Here is a 17,740-nt window from a genome sequence, read left to right on the forward strand (position 1 = left end):
AGGTCAAAGCAGAGGCAGGACAATCGATAGATTGTACAGAATGTCCTGGAGGTGAATTAGTGCAGCTCCTCTACTATTACTGAGCATAAAGGTTCATTAAGCCAAAGCAGTGGTCGTAGAGCTATGCCATGAAGTCAATTTAGATTTTTCTCAGGATGTTTTACTGAATCCATAATGCTGCCATTAGATTTCTTGCAGCATTTGAGGCTTTATATGTAACCGTCGGTCTCTGTTTTTCTCAGGTCTGTTCTACTTCTTGGGCTCCATTGTGAACTTCAGTCAGGACCCTGAGGTTCACTTCAAATACATCCAGGCCGCCTGCAAGACGGGCCAGATCAAAGAGGTGGAGAGGATCTGCAGAGAGAGCAACTGCTACGACCCTGAGCGTGTCAAGAACTTCCTCAAGGTAAAAGCCTCAGGGACGTCTGCAGTGATCAAACCCTGACATTTAACAACTCTGTCTTTCTGTTACCTCTCTTTCTCTTGTATTTCAGTCTGTCCCTATCTGTTCCTGATCGTCACTATATTTGTTGTTATATGTTGCCATAGTCTTATCTTAAACTATACATTTATATAAGGAAAATGTTCCCTATTTCCAGTTTGTCTTCAATCATATCACATATTCCTAGAAAAAACCCAGAGTCAATCTTTAACATGCCCTTAAAAGAAAAGTTTCACATCCACATTTCCACCCTTTACCCGTAGAATAGAGATCATTGCTCTCACCAGCAGATCCCCATCAATCTGGCTGTATTGTATATGTTAAAAAAAAACACAACAACATTCCTGACAGCAGTCAATTATATTTTGTGCTTTTCCCCTTTGTCTTTGGGATGGCAGGACATGTATAAGGTAAATCTATCCCTCCTCACAGTGCAGGACATCTTCTCCTTCTTTTCTTTTCTTTCCTTTCATCCCTGACCCTGAACTAGTTGCAGGATTGAAACTGGGATTTGTATGGAGGTGTATACACACATGTATGCTCATACACCACAAATCCATACACCCACAGCAAGGGGTGCACCGGAGCAACTTAGTGACCAAGTGACTCATTGGATGTTTTCTGTGTGTTAAGTTAACTGCACTTAATGGTGGTGACAAGTTCAGGCTCTGTAACTTCATATCTGAGATCTATTCAACGTGTCAGTTTGTTTGGTGTGTACCGTATTTTCCGGACTATAAGTCGCGTTTTTTTTTTTGGTAGTTTGGCTGGCCATGCGAACTATATTTAGAAGCGACTTATATATCAAAAATATAGCCTAAGCTATGACCACACGAGGGAAGGGAGGCTTTTATTTTTAAATCCTTTCTCATTCAGTAGCTCATCTTCATCTTCTCGTCTCCGTAGCGCCGTAGCGCTTCACTCCCAGTCAATTATGAGTATTTTCACAGCGTGTTCTGTAGCGACAGAGTTGTTTTTCCTTTTTCTTTTTTTTGACCCGGCCTGTAGCAGGCTATTTGGTGCCAGCCTTTCGTGTGAACAAAGCCGCGGCCATTATATGAGACCCGGCTTTTAATCAAATGTTTGAAAAATAAATGCGACTTATAAACCGGTGCGACTTACTGTATATATGTTTTTTTTCCTCTTCATGACGTATTTTTTGACAGATGCGACTAATACTCCAGTGCGACATATAGTCCGGAAAATACGGTAGTCCTGTAATATGGGGCCTTGAGTCCATGCAGCATGTTCTTCTGTGATACTGGAAAATAAAGGTGCACAATCCCAGTTTGTTAATCCTGTATGAGTGTAGATAGCAGAAGCACAGCAGTGCATTGTGGGACAGAGGACCAGCTCTCTGTAACGAGTAAGACAGAGAGATTTACTGTAGAGATCTTGTTCTGTGAATCACTAATTCTGCATCTAACCATCGTCTCGCCTGTCAAAACATGAGCCGTCCATTTGTCTTAGTGGCAGAACTTTTATCTCGTCTTCTTCCCCTTGATATTGTATCGTGTTAGTTTTTGAAGGTTGCTGGTCCAGTAGCTGGAAAATGTTGTTTTTAAATTTCATTTTCAGTGAATCTGACAAAGGTCTTGTGCACCACCACCATCATCACACCCCAAACAAGTGCTGAATAATATTTCATCACCAAAACGGTTCTAACTCCAGTGGTTAAAGGTCACGCACCTCTGGAGTTGGTTGATGTTTTGTGGCTTGTTGTGTTTGAGGCGTGGATGTTGGTTAAGAGCCGTTTGCTCACTGCTTTCCTTTCCCTCCACTCTGTGATGATGATGAACAGGAAGCCAAACTCACCGACCAGCTGCCGCTCATCATCGTCTGCGACCGATTCGACTTCGTCCACGACCTGGTCCTCTACCTGTACCGCAACAACCTGCAGAAGTACATTGAGATCTATGTTCAGAAGGTAAGGCTCAATGCACAGACATTCAAACTACTACACTGCAAAAACTCAAAATCTCAAAGTCTTATTTCTAGTCAAAACAAATCTAATTCTACTTAGAATAAGACTCATCACATAAAAATAAGCTTGTTTTTAGACACGTTTTACTTCTTTCAAGCATATTTTCACTTGAAATAAGTAGAAAAATCTGATAGTGGAGCAAGCACTAAAAACTTGCTTTCACTGGCAGATTTTTCTACTTATTTCAATTGAAAATGTATTTGAAACAAGTGAAATTATCTAAAAACAAGTACTGAATCTTATTTTAAGTGGAAAGAGTTTAGTTTTGACTAGAAATTAGACATTTTGACAAGAAATACGACAAATATTCTTGGAAAGATTTTGAGATTTTGCAGTGTATTGTACTATATTTGCACCGTACTGACAAAAGCTAAGCTAAACTGACCGTTTTGTGCTTCAGGTGAATCCGAGCCGTCTGCCTGTTGTGGTTGGCGGTCTCCTAGACGTGGACTGCTCAGAGGACGTCATCAAGAGTCTGATCTTGGTTGTTAGGGGACAGTTCTCCACCGACGAGCTGGTCGCTGAGGTGGAAAAGAGGAACAGGTGAGAGCGCATGGTCTGGTCAATGATAATGTAACGATAATGCTTTTAAAATGAAATTATTATTAAGAAATGATTAATTTGGGGCGCTGTCAGGGTGTAAAATTAACACCTGCCATGCACCAATAACGGGTAAAAAGTGAGTTTGGCGTGTAAATGAACAAAACCCCGATGCGAACCTGTTTGTGTTGTCGGGGTTTATTGCTCATCATCCCGCTAATTATAAATTGCTTCTGAAAAAAACTGTTGAACAAGCCTAAATGTGCCACATGGCAACAGCTTATCAGCGGCGATGAAAACTTTTATGCACTCACAACACAACATGATGCCGTAGCAGCATGCATTCGATGCGCCATGCTTTTTTTTCCCCCCGTGCATGTCGACGGTGCACAGCTGCACAGACCTGCTCCCTCATGCTATCTCTCCTACTGTTTGAAAGGTGAAGGAAGCCCCGTATGTGGAAAGACGTCACCTCCGAGATGTAGGATGTGTATTATAGAAGAGAAACACACATTTCAGGACAGAACAGACATGTCCTGTGATTTTCAACCTCCTTTTATATTAACAGAGAAGGGACAGTAATACTCTCAGCTGCCAGGATGTGCAGCTTTTTAAATGTTGTTGAAGTTGGATTCTTATACTGAAAACGTAATTACTTTTAGTCAAACAAGGCATGGTTTTTTCATGATTTTGAAGGGCTAAAGCCGAATCCGCTGGCCCTTTGCTGCATGTCATTCCCCCTCTCTCTGACTCCCCATTTCCCATCCCTCTCAACTATCCTATCCTATCCCTATCAGTTAAAGGCAAAAAGCCCCCAAAAATACTTTATTAGTGTAATCTGAATCAAAAATCTGAAACTGACCCTAAAGTGAAAACAAAACAAAACTCTCTGTGTCTCAGACTGAAGCTGCTGCTGCCTTGGCTGGAGTCACGTATACATGAAGGCTGCGAGGAGCCCGCCACCCACAACGCCCTGGCCAAGATCTACATCGACAGCAACAACAACCCCGAGCGCTTCCTGCGGGAGAACCCGTACTACGACAGCCGCGTGGTGGGAAAGTACTGCGAGAAGAGAGACCCCCACTTGGCCTGTGTTGCCTACGAGAGAGGGCAGTGCGACCAGGAGCTGATCAATGTGAGGATGAGTTTTTGTATCCAACCTGCAGCTGTTTTGTTTTTTCCAAATCACTTGGTTTCAACCCACTTTCCTGATTTAAATATTTGCTATTGTCATTTTTCCCTCTTTTTCCTGCAGGTCTGCAACGAGAACTCCCTCTTCAAAAGCCTGTCTCGCTACCTGGTGCGTCGCAAAGACCCAGAGCTGTGGGCGAGCGTGCTGCTGGAGAGCAACCCCTTCAGACGACCACTCATTGACCAGGTATTATTTATTATTTATTAGGGTTGTGCCAAAAAATCGATTCACATAAGAATCGCAATTCTCATTCAATACGATTCAGAATTGATATAAAATGTCCCAAAATCGAGCAGCATGTTTAGCTGCACTATTTTTTTTTTTATAAAAAGGCACTTTTGTTACTTAAGAAATATGTGATATTGCTTTTATGCAACAGTTTCAACAATTCAATCTAAGCATGGATGAATGTTTAAAACTCAATAAATGTGAAAAAGACACTTTAGTCATTCTGTCTTGTAAAGCAGACTGGAGTAGATCATGAGGATCCTTTGCGCACCGATAGACTGAAGCAGAAATCATTATGAATCAAATCGTTTTGAAAATCGATTTTTAATCGAATTGTAGCCCCAAAAATCAGAAGTGAATCGAATCGTGAGATAGTAAAAGATTCCCACCCCTATTATTTATGTTTATTTGGAGAGGAAACTGCACATTAATCAACATTTCTGTGTTAGCCAGTTAGCCAGTTAGGCTAGTTTTCAACTGCAGTCCTCCGGCAAGATGTAAAAAAGCCATTAAAATCTACAACAGGGACACAAGGATCATAATACATAAAAACAGGGACACAGGAGACATGAAAAATAGCGCAAGAATAGAGCATATCCAAACAGAAACCAGCAGACAATTACACAAATTGAGAGACAATTAATATGATACTACTAAAAACAACAGACAGACAGTAATACACAACAAATAAAACAGGATGTGTAGTGCAATTAAATAAAATTGGGCGAGATGAACTGTCAGGGATGGATAGATGAGATGGAGGTGCAGCAATGCAAGAACCAGAGCAGGGTTTTTCTTGTTGGAGTTGTGCTAAAATGGATTGAGAAACACAACGAAACCAAAGACATACACACACATAGGACTAGTTTTATCTCATTCGGCAGCGATGCCCGGTGCTTTTCTAATCCTCCGCTCCCTTGTATCTTGCTCTCAGGTGGTTCAGACGGCGCTGTCGGAAACCCAGGACCCGGAGGAGGTGTCGGTCACAGTCAAGGCCTTCATGACAGCGGATCTGCCCAACGAGCTCATCGAGCTGCTGGAGAAGATCGTGCTGGACAACTCTGTTTTCAGTGAACACAGGTGTTTGGCAGCAGCATTTTTCACTGTTTTTCTCTTTCTTGAGTTATTTCAAAATGAAAGTGTGCTTAATGCTCATTTTCTCCTCCTTCTCACAGAAATTTGCAGAATCTGCTGATCCTGACGGCGATCAAAGCCGACCGTACACGTGTGATGGAATACATCAGCAGGCTAGACAACTACGACGCCCCCGATATCGCTAACATCGCCATCAGCAACGAGCTCTTCGAAGAGGCCTTTGCCATCTTTAAGAAGTTTGACGTCAACACCTCTGCTGTGCAGGTCAGTGATTAACTCTAAAAAAAGAAAAAAAGGCTCAACCAAAAACATTATCGACTGAAGAAGTGTTGATCATCCATATTTTATATTTTCCATTTCCCCTATAGGTGCTGATCGAGCACATTGGCAACCTTGACCGTGCCTACGAGTTTGCAGAGCGCTGCAATGAACCAGCTGTGTGGAGCCAGCTGGCTAAAGCTCAGCTACAGAAGGAACTGGTTAAAGAGGCCATTGATTCCTACATCAAAGCTGACGACCCCTCTGCATACATGGAGGTCGTACAGGCTGCAGATAAGAGTGGTACGGACAATTTAGCCCCTTTTTTACATTTATAACAACGTTTTTAACACTGCTGTAACGTATGGCACAGCACAGATACTGTACATTGAGTTGAGTGTCTTTATTGTCATTAAACTAGATAATGAAATTGTCTTTGGACCCACGGCTTAAAAACACATACAGTACAGTAATAAATAGAATAGAATAGAAAAGAATAGAAATACATTAAATACACCTGTCACCTCCTCGACCCCAAAATTAGTTTTTAAAACAACATCAATCAGCTCCGCTCTGTGTGTGCTGTGCTCTGCTCTGTGCAGTTATTTGTCCTCAGTCCAAACAGAAAGACTCTCAGAAAGAAACTCAACTGGCAGTGGAAAAGGGGTCAATCGGCTTTTATTGTTAAGTGTTTTTTCCCGGCATTAAAAAAAAAAGAAAAGAAAAAAAAAAAGACAGTTAATGCCTGCTAATTTTGGTGGAAAAGGGAGATTGTTGAGCTCAAGCTCAAGAGAACTCATGAACATTTGGGAAAACATTGGTTGAGATTTTATTTTATAGCATAATTTACTGATGCTATTCAGTTTCTTGAATCCTAGCTTCAGAGCTTCTTTAGCGGGATTTCCAAAATTGTGCAGAGCCTGGTGGGAAAGTATACAATCTGGCTTACTGTGGTCTGATCAATGAGCTTTAAATAAAGCAGAGCTGTCAGTTGTTTGCCACTTCAATTGCAATCAATCAGTCCCATCAGGGATCATTGCTGTTTTTGAGTTTTGTCATCCAGAGGTATTTGCTGACAAGTGCAGCTGGTGCATATACAGTAATATACAGTAATCAGACTGTATAACTCCTCACCCTTCGGTTGGAGGTGAACATAAACAATAACATGTCCAAACACAGCAACATACATAATTTTTAGATTATGTTTCAGCCCTTTTGCACTCATATTATATCGTTTTTAAATTATGTATTGCACTCAAATTATGTAGCACAGTATTTTACCTATTTCTAGGTTGCTCCCTTTGCACTTGTAGTGTATATTTTAATTTTTTAGACAATGTAGGATATATTTTATCATATATTTCCTCTTTGTATTGTATTTATCTACCTTGCAAATTTCCCTTTGGATCATCCTGGCAGAAGAATTTCCTTCGGGATGAATAAAGTTATATCTATCTATCTATCTATCTATAGATGCAGATCTGTGCGAATACATGAACAGTTTAATGTTAATGTCCGTGTCTGTTGTTTCAGGTAACTGGGAGGACCTGGTCAAATTCCTTCAGATGGCTCGTAAGAAGGCTCGTGAGTCTTACGTAGAAACAGAGCTCATCTTTGCTTTGGCCAAAACCAATCGCCTGGCAGAACTGGAAGAGTTCATTAACGGACCGAACAATGCTCACATCCAGCAGGTCAGCCATCGTTCGTTCGCTCGCTCTCACTCAGTCGTCTGTCGATCCACCGTCAGTCAGGTTACAACAAAAAATAATATCAACAATATCTCTTGATTGAATCCGTCCTGTAGGTCGGTGACCGCTGTTACGACGAGAAAATGTACGACGCCGCTAAGCTGCTATACAACAACGTCTCCAACTTCGGTCGCCTGGCCTCGACCCTCGTGCACCTCGGCGAGTACCAGGCCGCGGTGGACGGCGCCCGCAAGGCCAACAGCACCCGCACCTGGAAGGAGGTGTGCTTCGCCTGCGTGGACGGGAAGGAGTTCAGACTGGCCCAGATGTGCGGCCTCCACATCGTGGTGCACGCCGACGAGCTGGAGGAGCTGATCAACTACTACCAGGTAAGATGGGGGGTTGAAGGCATTTGTGGGCGAAGACTCAGTGTCGGCTTTTAAATCGCTTCTTACAGTAAAACTTGCTTTTATGTGAAGTCATCCTCTTCTTCTTTCTATCATCTGTTTTATCTCACAGTTTTACTCAGATGCTCTTAGTTTTACTTTACGTCTTCTTCTGTTTTAACTCTTTTATCCCATCTTTTCTTATCTTATCATATCTCATTGTATCTCTTTTCATTATGTATACCCTCCTTTTTTATTTATTTTATCTAATTAACATCCTGCATTTTTATGGCCTGTGTTGCTGTTTTGTCCATCTCTCTTTTTTTATGGCATTTGTGACTTGTCTCTTATATGTTGTCTTCTGAAGCACTTTGTAAACTTGTGTTTTTAAAGGTGCTATATAAATAAAAATGTTATTATTGTTATTATTATAACCTTTATTTAAACTCGGAAATATATTGATGAGCAACCTCATTTGCACTATAGCCGAGACACAACATACGTAAAACATTTGAAAGATACAAGCAAATCCGAAATACCAAAAAGTAAAGTGACAAAGATAAATTGAAAGCAGAGAAGTCCAGTTTTTTTTTTTTTTTAAAGAGTATTTTTATATATACAGCTCCGGAAAAAAATTAAGAGACCACTTCAAAATTATCAGTTCCTCTGGTTTTACTATTCATAGCTACGTATGTGTTTGGGTAAAATGAACACTTTTGTTTCGTTCTATAACCTACTGACAAAATTTCACCGAAATTGGAAATTAAAATATTGTCATTTAGAGCATTTATTTGCAGAAAATGGCAACAGGTCAAAATAACAAAAGAATTGTGGTGTTTTCAGGTCTTGTATAATGCAAAGAAAACAAGTTCATATTCATTTTAAGACAACACAACACTACTTTTTAAACTTAGGAAGAGTTTAGAAATCAAAATTGGTGGAATAATCCCAATTGTTAATCGCAGCAGTGTTTTTTTTATTTATTTATAATCTTTCTTCCTCATTAAATATGATTTAGAGTGGTGTGCTTGTGTTGGAGTTCAATAGACACTGGAATCGATGGCTGCCATACATGTAGAGAAGCTGATTTATTAAGAACATTTTGGAGTGGTCTCGTTATTTTTTTCCAGAGCTATATATATTATCATTATTATTATTATTATTATTATTGTTATTATTATTATTATTATTATTATTATACACATGAACGTACATGACACATCCTTCCTTCTCGTCCCTCAGGACCGCGGTTACTTCGAGGAGCTGATCACCATGCTGGAGGCCGCGCTGGGCCTGGAGCGCGCTCACATGGGGATGTTCACCGAGCTCGCCATCCTCTACTCCAAGTTCAAGCCGCAGAAGATGAGGGAGCATCTGGAGCTGTTCTGGTCCAGAGTCAACATCCCCAAGGTCCTGAGAGCGGCGGAGCAGGCTCACCTGTGGGCCGAGCTGGTCTTCCTCTACGACAAGTACGAGGAGTTCGACAACGCCATCATCACGATGATGAACCATCCAACAGACGCATGGAAAGAGGGACAGTTCAAAGACATCATCACCAAGGTACACTTTCATTTGATGTCCATATGTTTATATTTTGATGTGTTTTACTTTTTTTTTTGCCCTCCCAAGTCTTTTTATTGATATGTATACATAGAGATAGAGTGCGCAAGTAAATGGAAATAATACAAACATAAACATAATACCCAACCCCTCGCTTCAATAGAGGAATATCACTGTACCATTCAACAACCTATTATTGATTGATCTTGCATACAACCATATACTTATATTACATCCTGTATAATTTATTATGGGTTTTTTTTTTATTATATATTTTTTGTTAATTTCCTTTCTTTGAGATGCTCATTTGGGAAATACCTAAGTTTGCCTCGTGTATATGTTTGTCTGTTTTCTTTAGGGTGTGTTATTTACTTTGTGAATACTGTATATACCTGGAAAGAAAAAAAATGCCAAGTACAAAATTGCAAAGAGAATGAAATGACTGATTATGTTTATGAAGGCAAGAAGCTTTAAAAAGGTTTTATATGTTTAAAATTACACATACAAAATAAAATAAAATCAAAACAGATAGATAAATTAAATAGTAATGGTGCATGATGGATTTGGAAACAGAAAAAAAGGTATAATACATAAACAAAACCTGGTCCTTATAGGTTCAAATGATATGTATTTTACTTTTATTGTGCTTTATTGTGTCATTGTGTTACAGTTCCCTTCTAATGTCTGTCTCTTCTCGCCCTCTGCTTCCTGCGCAGGTGGCCAACGTGGAGCTGTACTACAAAGCCACCCAGTTCTATCTGGAGTTTAAGCCCTTGTTACTGAATGATTTGCTCATAGTGCTTTCCCCCAGACTGGACCACTCCCGCGCCGTCAACTTCTTCAGCAAGGTAAAATCATTTTAATCTGGTGCAACGATAAATAAGAAATACGATAGAAATGTTTCTCTATTTATCAAAAAAATCAACATGATTGTGTTGCTGAATTTGATTTGTAAAATGTGTGTTTTCAGGTTAAACAGCTGCCTCTGGTCAAACCTTACCTGCGGTCAGTACAGAACCACAACAACAAATCAGTCAATGAAGCACTTAACAACCTCTTCATCACAGAGGAAGACTATCAGGTAGAGTTTTCTCTCAAATATATATATTTTTTAATCTTAGAAATGTCATTATTGTTTTATATAATGTTTCTGTCACTCATGGTAGGCACTGAGGACATCAATAGACGCCTATGACAACTTTGACAACATCTCGCTGGCCCAGCGCCTGGAGAAACACGAGCTGATTGAGTTCAGGAGAATCGCTGCCTACCTCTTCAAGGGCAACAACCGCTGGAAACAGAGTGTGGAGCTCTGCAAGAAGGACAAGCTCTATAAGGTGTTGTTTCCATTTCCCCAATCATGATTAATGACGCATTTACCTTGTAAATAATTCAGATGCAGGGTTCCCACGCCTCCTGGAAAACCTTGAAAATGAGTCGACTCATTTTTACAATCATGGCAAATACATGGAATATTAGAAAAAAAAGTCAAATGAGTTGCCCTGAAAAACTATCCATCTATCCAGACTCACTTTTATCGATTTTTCTCTCTTAATTTTGATATATCATTATTGTTTGATTGCTTTTTTGAGGATGGGTGAATTTTATTTTATTATATTTAAATGTTTACGTCTCTTGGTGGTTTTATTATGATGTTGTCAGGCAGTTCTGTCTGATTTGTTTTTATTTCAGTTGTACAGCACCTTGTAACTCGTTTTTGAAAGGTGCTGTATAAATAAAGTTATTATTATTATGATTATTTATTATTATTTGACCTTTTTCAGACCCCACTAAGGATTTTTTCCCCCCAAAGAAATGCCTAGTTAGAAAACTAGTGACTGTGAGTTGATAGTGTTACCGGTATTGGACCGCGAGCACGAGGGTGCACAACTTGTACAAAATAAGGCACAACTTTCTAAAAAAAAACAAAAAAACACTTATTTTAAAGCCTGCATTGGGTGTATCAGTGTATGGCATAATAACATCCGCTCTGTGTCTCCTCTCCCCTCTCTGCAGGACGCCATGCAGTACGCGTCGGAGTCCAAGGACACGGAGCTGGCCGAGGAGCTGCTGGCCTGGTTCCTACAGGAGGACAAGAAGGAGTGTTTTGCCGCCTGCCTGTTCACCTGCTACGACCTGCTGCGGCCCGACGTGGTGCTGGAGACGGCCTGGAGGCACAACATCATGGACTTTTCTATGCCATACTTCATTCAGGTCATGAGGGAGTACCTCAGCAAGGTGGGTCCGGCTGCAGACTAGTGCAGTGAACGATGATGATGATGATGAGTTTGATGTAAATGCAGCCGTATAGCGACGTACCACTGAGATCACAGGAATCACAAGGATCTCAAAATGTACCATTGTTTTCCTTCGACTTTAGTAACAATCAAAACTGTGTGTGTGCATCCTTTCTGTTAAAGGGATACGGCAACATTTTTTTTCGTGTCTTGCCTCACTCCCGAGTCCATGACAAGCAGATAGACACCATCCTTTCGACTGTGCGTGCAATAACAAGGGAGATAGAGCCGTATCGCCTGTAATTAGCTCAAACACTGGAAGTGTATAGGCCGAAATCAGCAGTCAGAAGCTGATTTCATTTTAGCTCTAAACTCTGTAAATATATCACTTTATCAACATTTCAAACATTTTTAGGTGGGAAAGTAGCCGTTTAGATCAGCAGTGTGTCGTTAATTTGTCTAAATACCAGCTGTTTACAATTTTGTTCGGACGAATTCGGCGCTACTCAAGCTAGCCGTTGTGACCAACGCACTTCCGGTTACTTTCACAAAATAAAACACCTGTTGCCCTTTACATACAGAAGTGCTTTTACTTTGAAATAGGGAGCTAATGAACCCTCCGTTTTGACCGATCTCGTCCCGTTACCGACATTTGACCGCTCAAGATGCCTTACCGGAGAGTTTTGTCAGCTCTGAGACGAAGAACGGACCGTCGGTTTCCGTTTAGAGGTGCTGAAGAGTTTCTCTGATGACTTTAGGTGGAGGCAGGCTAACACTACCTATGCACTTCCAGTGTTTGAGCTAAGCTAATTACAGGCGATACGGCTCTATCTCCCTTGTTACTGCACGCACAGTCGAAAGGGTGGTGTCTATCTGCTTGTCATGGACTCGGGAGTGAGGCAGGACACGAAAAGAAAAAATGTTGGCGTATCCCTTTAACCACCTTAGCTTAGCCTGCCTCCTTTACTACTAGGAAATATTTTTTTTAATTGTCTTCTTCTATGCTGCACCTCTTCTCTTCCAGGTTGATGCAGTTAAGGAACAGGTGAAAGTTAAAAGCTCTGTTGTTTTTGATCTCAGATCATTTACCTGAGAAGACTGCGGCCTTGAGTGTGCATGGTTTTAGCTCTACCGCGCATTACACTCTCACTGCAACACAGTCACTGAGGCATCTCTCAGCCTGACACATTTTAATTGTTATAGATAGGGAATGTGACTTTATTTCCAGAAATAAAATTATTTCCAACTAACTGATCATTTAAAAAAAACTTTGATTTTCTCTTTGATATCAATAGTACTTCTTGAGAAACCACTTAATATCAATATCAGTGTTATTATAGTAAATAAACATCCAGATCAAACTGGTTGCAGGATGAGACAGTGTTAAGAAAATCAAATGCTGCAGTTTCCAAGTGAGAAATGATTGCAATGTAGTTAACGCACTTAGATGATAAGAACATACTGTAAGTTGCACGTTGTGAAGTAGCGCTGGTTTCCCACTATCCCCTATTTTAAAGAACTACAGTATGAACCAGCAGATGGGAACCGATGTTAACCTATAGATCCATGAAATACATCCTATACCAGTGAGTTTGTTGGAGAAAATGCACTTAACGCAAGATGATGAAAATATCAAGCATTTTGTAAAACTGGATGAGCTCGATAAGTACAAGAAGTTTGCTATTATTTCACTTCATTTCAAGTGCATTTCCTCCTTGTTAATGACACTGCACTATATGAAGCTATACATGTATGTGGTGTTGTTTTTTTTTAAAGGTTGATGTGTTTTGATGTATTTGCTGTTCACTGGCACAAGCATGTGTTCAAGTGTTTTGTCAGTATGTAGCAGCAGTAGCAGCAGCAGGCCGTTGTTGTCTGTGCCTGGCTTTCTGTTGTAGAAAACTGTGAACGGTAGAGAGAGCACCTGGCCTGAGACTCACCCTCCACCCTCCACCCTTCCCTTTCCTTCCCATCCCATAATACTGCATCTCAGCGCTGCAGCCAGAGTAACTAACACAAAGAGCATGGGACGTAGAGGCTTTAGCTTGATGATGAGACTGTGCGCTAACAACTTCAGCTGCAAAAGGCTACTGATCGCCTGAGGAGGCATGGACTAGGAAATGAATGCAGATATGATGAAGTTGCACTGCTGCTGATTTAACACTGTTGCTCTTCCTTCAGGACTCAAGCTGCACATGTTGCATATTGCTGTATCTTGACTTGCTGCCTGATATTGTCATTTGCCTTTGTTTCTAAAGAACTTGCTACACTCATTACTGTCAGCAGAAAGTAAAATGATTAGTTTAACCCTCCTGTTGTTCCTCTGGGGCAAGGAAGGAAGGAAGGAAGGACAAAGGGAAAGATTTGAGGAAAGAAGGAAGGAAGGAAAGATAGAAGGATGGAAGGAACAGATTTGGATCAGTTGGGTCAAAAAGGAAGGAAGAAGTAAGAACAAAGAGAAAGAAGGAAGGGAGGGAAAAAGGATTGTGGAACGAAGGAAGGAAAGATGGAGGGAGGAAACCGATTTGTTCAAGGGAGGAAGAAGAAGGGAGGAAGGCAGGGAGGGAAAAGGGAAGGAAAGAAAGATGGAGGGAGAGAACAGTCGTTCAAGGATGGAAGAAGGGAGAGAAGGAAGGGAGAAAGGATGGAAAGATGGAGGGAGGGAACAGATTTGTTCAAGGAAGGGAAAAAGGAAGGAAATATGGAGGGAGGAAACAGATTTGTTCAAGGAAGGAAGAAGGGGAAAAGGATGGAAAGAAAGATAGAGGGAGAGAACAGTCGTTCAAGGAAGGAAGAAGGGAGAGAAGGAAGAGAAAAGGATGGAAAGATGGAGGGAGGGTATGATTTGTTCAAGGGAGGAAGAAGAAGGGAGGAAGGCAGGGAGGGAAAAGGGGAGGAAAGAAAGATGGAGGGACAGGAACAGTCGTTCAAGGAAGGAAGAAGGGAGAGAAGGAAGGGGAAAAGGAAGGAAAGATGGAGGGAGGGAACAGTCGTTCAGGGAAGGAATAAGGGAGAGAAGGAAGGGGAAAAGGATGGAAAGATGGAGGGAGGGAACAGATTTGTTCAAGGAAGGAAGAAGAAGGGAGGAAGGCAGGGAGGGAAAAGGGGAGGAAAGAAAGATGGAGGGAGGGGAACAGTCGTTCAAGGAAGGAATAAGGGAGAAAAGAAGGGGAAAAGGATGGAAAGATGGAGGGAGGGAACAGATTTGTTCAAGGGAGGAAGGAGGGAGAGAAGGAAGGGGAAAAGGATGGAAAGATGGAGGGAGGGAATAGATTCGTTCAAGAAAGGAAGAAGGGAAAAAAGGAAGGAAAGATAGAGGGAGAGAACAGTCGTTCAAGGAAGGAAGAAGGGAGAGAAGGAAGGGAAAAAGGATGGAAAGATGGAGGGAGGGAACAGATTCGTTCAAGAAAGGAAGAAGGGAAAAAGAAGGAAAGATGGAGGGAGGGAACAGATTTGTTCAAGGGAAGGCAGGGAAGGAAAGAAAGATGGAGGGAGAGAACAGTCGTTCAAGGAAGGAAGAAGGGAGAGAAGGAAGGGGAAAAGGATGGAAAGATGGAGGGAGGGAACAGATTTGTTCAAGGAAGGAAGGAGGGAAAGAAGGAAGGAAAGAAAGATGGAGGGAGGGAACAGATCAGGTCAACTGGATCAAAAGAGGAAGGAAGGAAAGGAGGAAAGGAAAAAGGATTGTGGAAAGAAGGAAGGGAGAAAGGAAGGATTGGGTCAGTTTGACCCAGAAGGACGACAGGAGGGTTACTGTAACTTTGTTTATTTCTAATTTCTTCCTTCATCACATCGACATTATAAAGGAAAGCTGCTGCTGTTGTCAGGTGGTTTTAGTTTTGTGTCCTGAGTGAAATCAGCATCACAGAAAAGTTTTATATATTTTTAAAAAATGTTTAACGTCTTTATTTTGCTGTTTGCTTGTCCAGTGGAGTGGGTTTATTCTGAATACGTGTATTTCTTTGTCTTGCAGGTAGACAAACTAGAAACCTCAGAGTCCCTAAGGAAAGAGGAGGAGCAGGCAACAGAGACGCAACCTATCGTCTACGGTAACGGTCTTTTAGTTTAATGACATTAATGACTCGACTCTCTCACTGTGATCAGCTTCAGATAAAACCCCTGAACACTTCAAGTCTTTAATATTAAACCTGTTGCGCTGTTTAATAGCTTGTAGCTTTTCTAGTAGCAACAGGCAGTTTACAGTGTTTTGTTTTTTTGAGAGAATATTAGGGAAAAAATAAAACGTGAATTAAAAAAACAGACAGGATATAGTGGAGTGAAAAACAGGTATGAACAAATAAAACAATTTGTTTGATAAAGAAATGGAAATAACAGTTATAACCACTTCTTTAACATCCCGAAAGATAGATAGATACTTTATTAATCCCAAAAGATAGATAGATACTTTATTAATCCCGAAAGATAGATGGCTAGATAGATACTTTTAGATAGATAGATAGATAGATAGATAGATAGATAGATAGATAGATAGATAGATAGATAGATAGATAGATAGATAGATAGATAGATAGATACTTTATTAATCCCAAAAGATAGATAGATACTTTATTAATCCCGAAAGATAGATAGATAGATACTTTAATAATCCCGAAAGAAAGATAGATACTTTATTAATCCCGATAGATAGATAGATAGATAGATAGATAGATAGATAGATAGATAGATGGATAGATGGATAGATAGATAGATAGATAGATAGATAGATAGATGGACAGATAGATGGATAGATACTTTAATAATCCCGAAAGATAGATACTTTATTAACCCTGAAAGAAAGATAGATACTTTATTAATCCCGATAGATAGATAGATAGATAGATAGATAGATAGATAGATAGATGGACAGATAGATAGATAGATGGACAGATAGATGGATAGATACTTTAAAGGACAATTCCGGTCGAATTCAACACGGGGGTGTATTTTCATATCATTTTAGGTCTAAAAGAATGAATCTGAAGATTTTCAGTTTAATCGCTCCTGTTTTGCGGTTGTTGCGTCTGTCCGCGCATCGCCACGGCAGCAATGAATGGGAGTGGATGTAAGTTCCGCTGTTTAGGCTGTTTCCAGCCCTCAAAGCCGCAATTTTTTTCCACAGACAGAGTCAGATGGCTACTCAAACATGCACCGAGAAGTTTATTTACTTCAAGCAAGTCGACATGTTTGTAAAAGTCGATCTAATTCAAAGTCTCCCGGAGTCTCGCGCGAGCCCGAAGTTGCAGTGCTGGTGTATTCAGGCGCAGTCGGAGCTACCGCTTGTGTCATAAACACAGGAATATCAACTCTTTACTTGCTTGAAGTGTACATTTTTTTCCACAGACAGCGTCAGGTGGCTAATCAAACATGCGCCGAGAAGTTTTTTTTACTTGAAGCAAGTCAAGAGTTGATATTCCTGTGTTTATGACACAACGGTAGCTTTTCCCACTGCTCCTGAACACACCGCGCACGGCAACTGGGTCTCGCGCGAGACTCCGGGAGACTTTGAATTAGATCTAGTTTTACAAACATGTCGGCTTGCTTGAAGTAAATAAACTTCTCGGTGCATGTTTGAGTAGCCATCTGACGCTGTCTGTGGAAAAAAATTGCGGCTTTGAGGGCTGGAAACAGCCTAAACAGCAGAACTTACATCCACTCCCATTCATTGCTGCCGTGGCGATGCGCGGACATACGCAGCTACCGCAAAACAGGAGCGATTAAACTGAAAATCTTCAGATTCATTCTTTTAGACCTAAAATGATATGAAAATACACCCCCGTGTTGAATTCGACCGGAATTGTCCTTTAATAATCCCGAAAGATAGATACTTTATTAACCCTGAAAGAAAGATAGATACTTTATTAATCCCGAAAGATAGATAGATACTGTATTAATCCCGAAAGAAAGATAGATGGTTAGATAGATACTTTAGACAGACAGACAGACAGACTAATGCAAGACAGATGTAGCAGCACTTAGAATATAAAAGATATAAAATAGTTCTATAGTTTTAGCTGATTATTGTTTCGCAGCTGAAAAGGGGAAACGCTTTGTGACCAAATCATTCATGTTTTCCTTCAGCACTGTGGCTCTGGTTTACATACTACATACAACAACAGACCAGTTACCATAG

At 40.7% G+C, this 17,740-nt stretch overlaps 1 protein-coding gene across 4 annotated transcripts in view; it reads left to right on the top strand.

Annotated features, from left to right (window-relative positions):
- Positions 1-17,740, top strand: part of cltca (clathrin, heavy chain a (Hc)) — a 45,360-nt gene that overhangs the window by 26,072 nt on the left and 1,548 nt on the right. For 3 of the 4 annotated variants that reach the window (XM_085797300.1, XM_085797302.1, XM_085797301.1), the window contains exons 14-29: positions 243-406; positions 2,244-2,369; positions 2,827-2,969; positions 3,867-4,101; positions 4,222-4,344; positions 5,321-5,466; positions 5,562-5,745; positions 5,850-6,042; positions 7,273-7,430; positions 7,544-7,816; positions 9,056-9,373; positions 10,090-10,221; positions 10,344-10,454; positions 10,540-10,710; positions 11,390-11,611; positions 15,584-15,659. In XM_085797300.1, the coding sequence (XP_085653426.1) occupies positions 243-406; positions 2,244-2,369; positions 2,827-2,969; positions 3,867-4,101; positions 4,222-4,344; positions 5,321-5,466; positions 5,562-5,745; positions 5,850-6,042; positions 7,273-7,430; positions 7,544-7,816; positions 9,056-9,373; positions 10,090-10,221; positions 10,344-10,454; positions 10,540-10,710; positions 11,390-11,611; positions 15,584-15,659 (2,775 nt within the window). Of the gene's footprint in view, positions 1-242; positions 407-2,243; positions 2,370-2,826; positions 2,970-3,866; positions 4,102-4,221; positions 4,345-5,320; positions 5,467-5,561; positions 5,746-5,849; positions 6,043-7,272; positions 7,431-7,543; positions 7,817-9,055; positions 9,374-10,089; positions 10,222-10,343; positions 10,455-10,539; positions 10,711-11,389; positions 11,612-12,634; positions 12,719-15,583; positions 15,660-17,740 lie in introns of those variants that run through there. The other variant, XM_085797303.1, reaches the window with a different exon arrangement.

Source organism: Trachurus japonicus, chromosome 14 (assembly GCF_045865225.1).
Source record: "Trachurus japonicus isolate A0001 chromosome 14, Traja_1.0".
NCBI classification, from domain to species: Eukaryota; Metazoa; Chordata; class Actinopteri; order Carangiformes; family Carangidae; genus Trachurus; species Trachurus japonicus.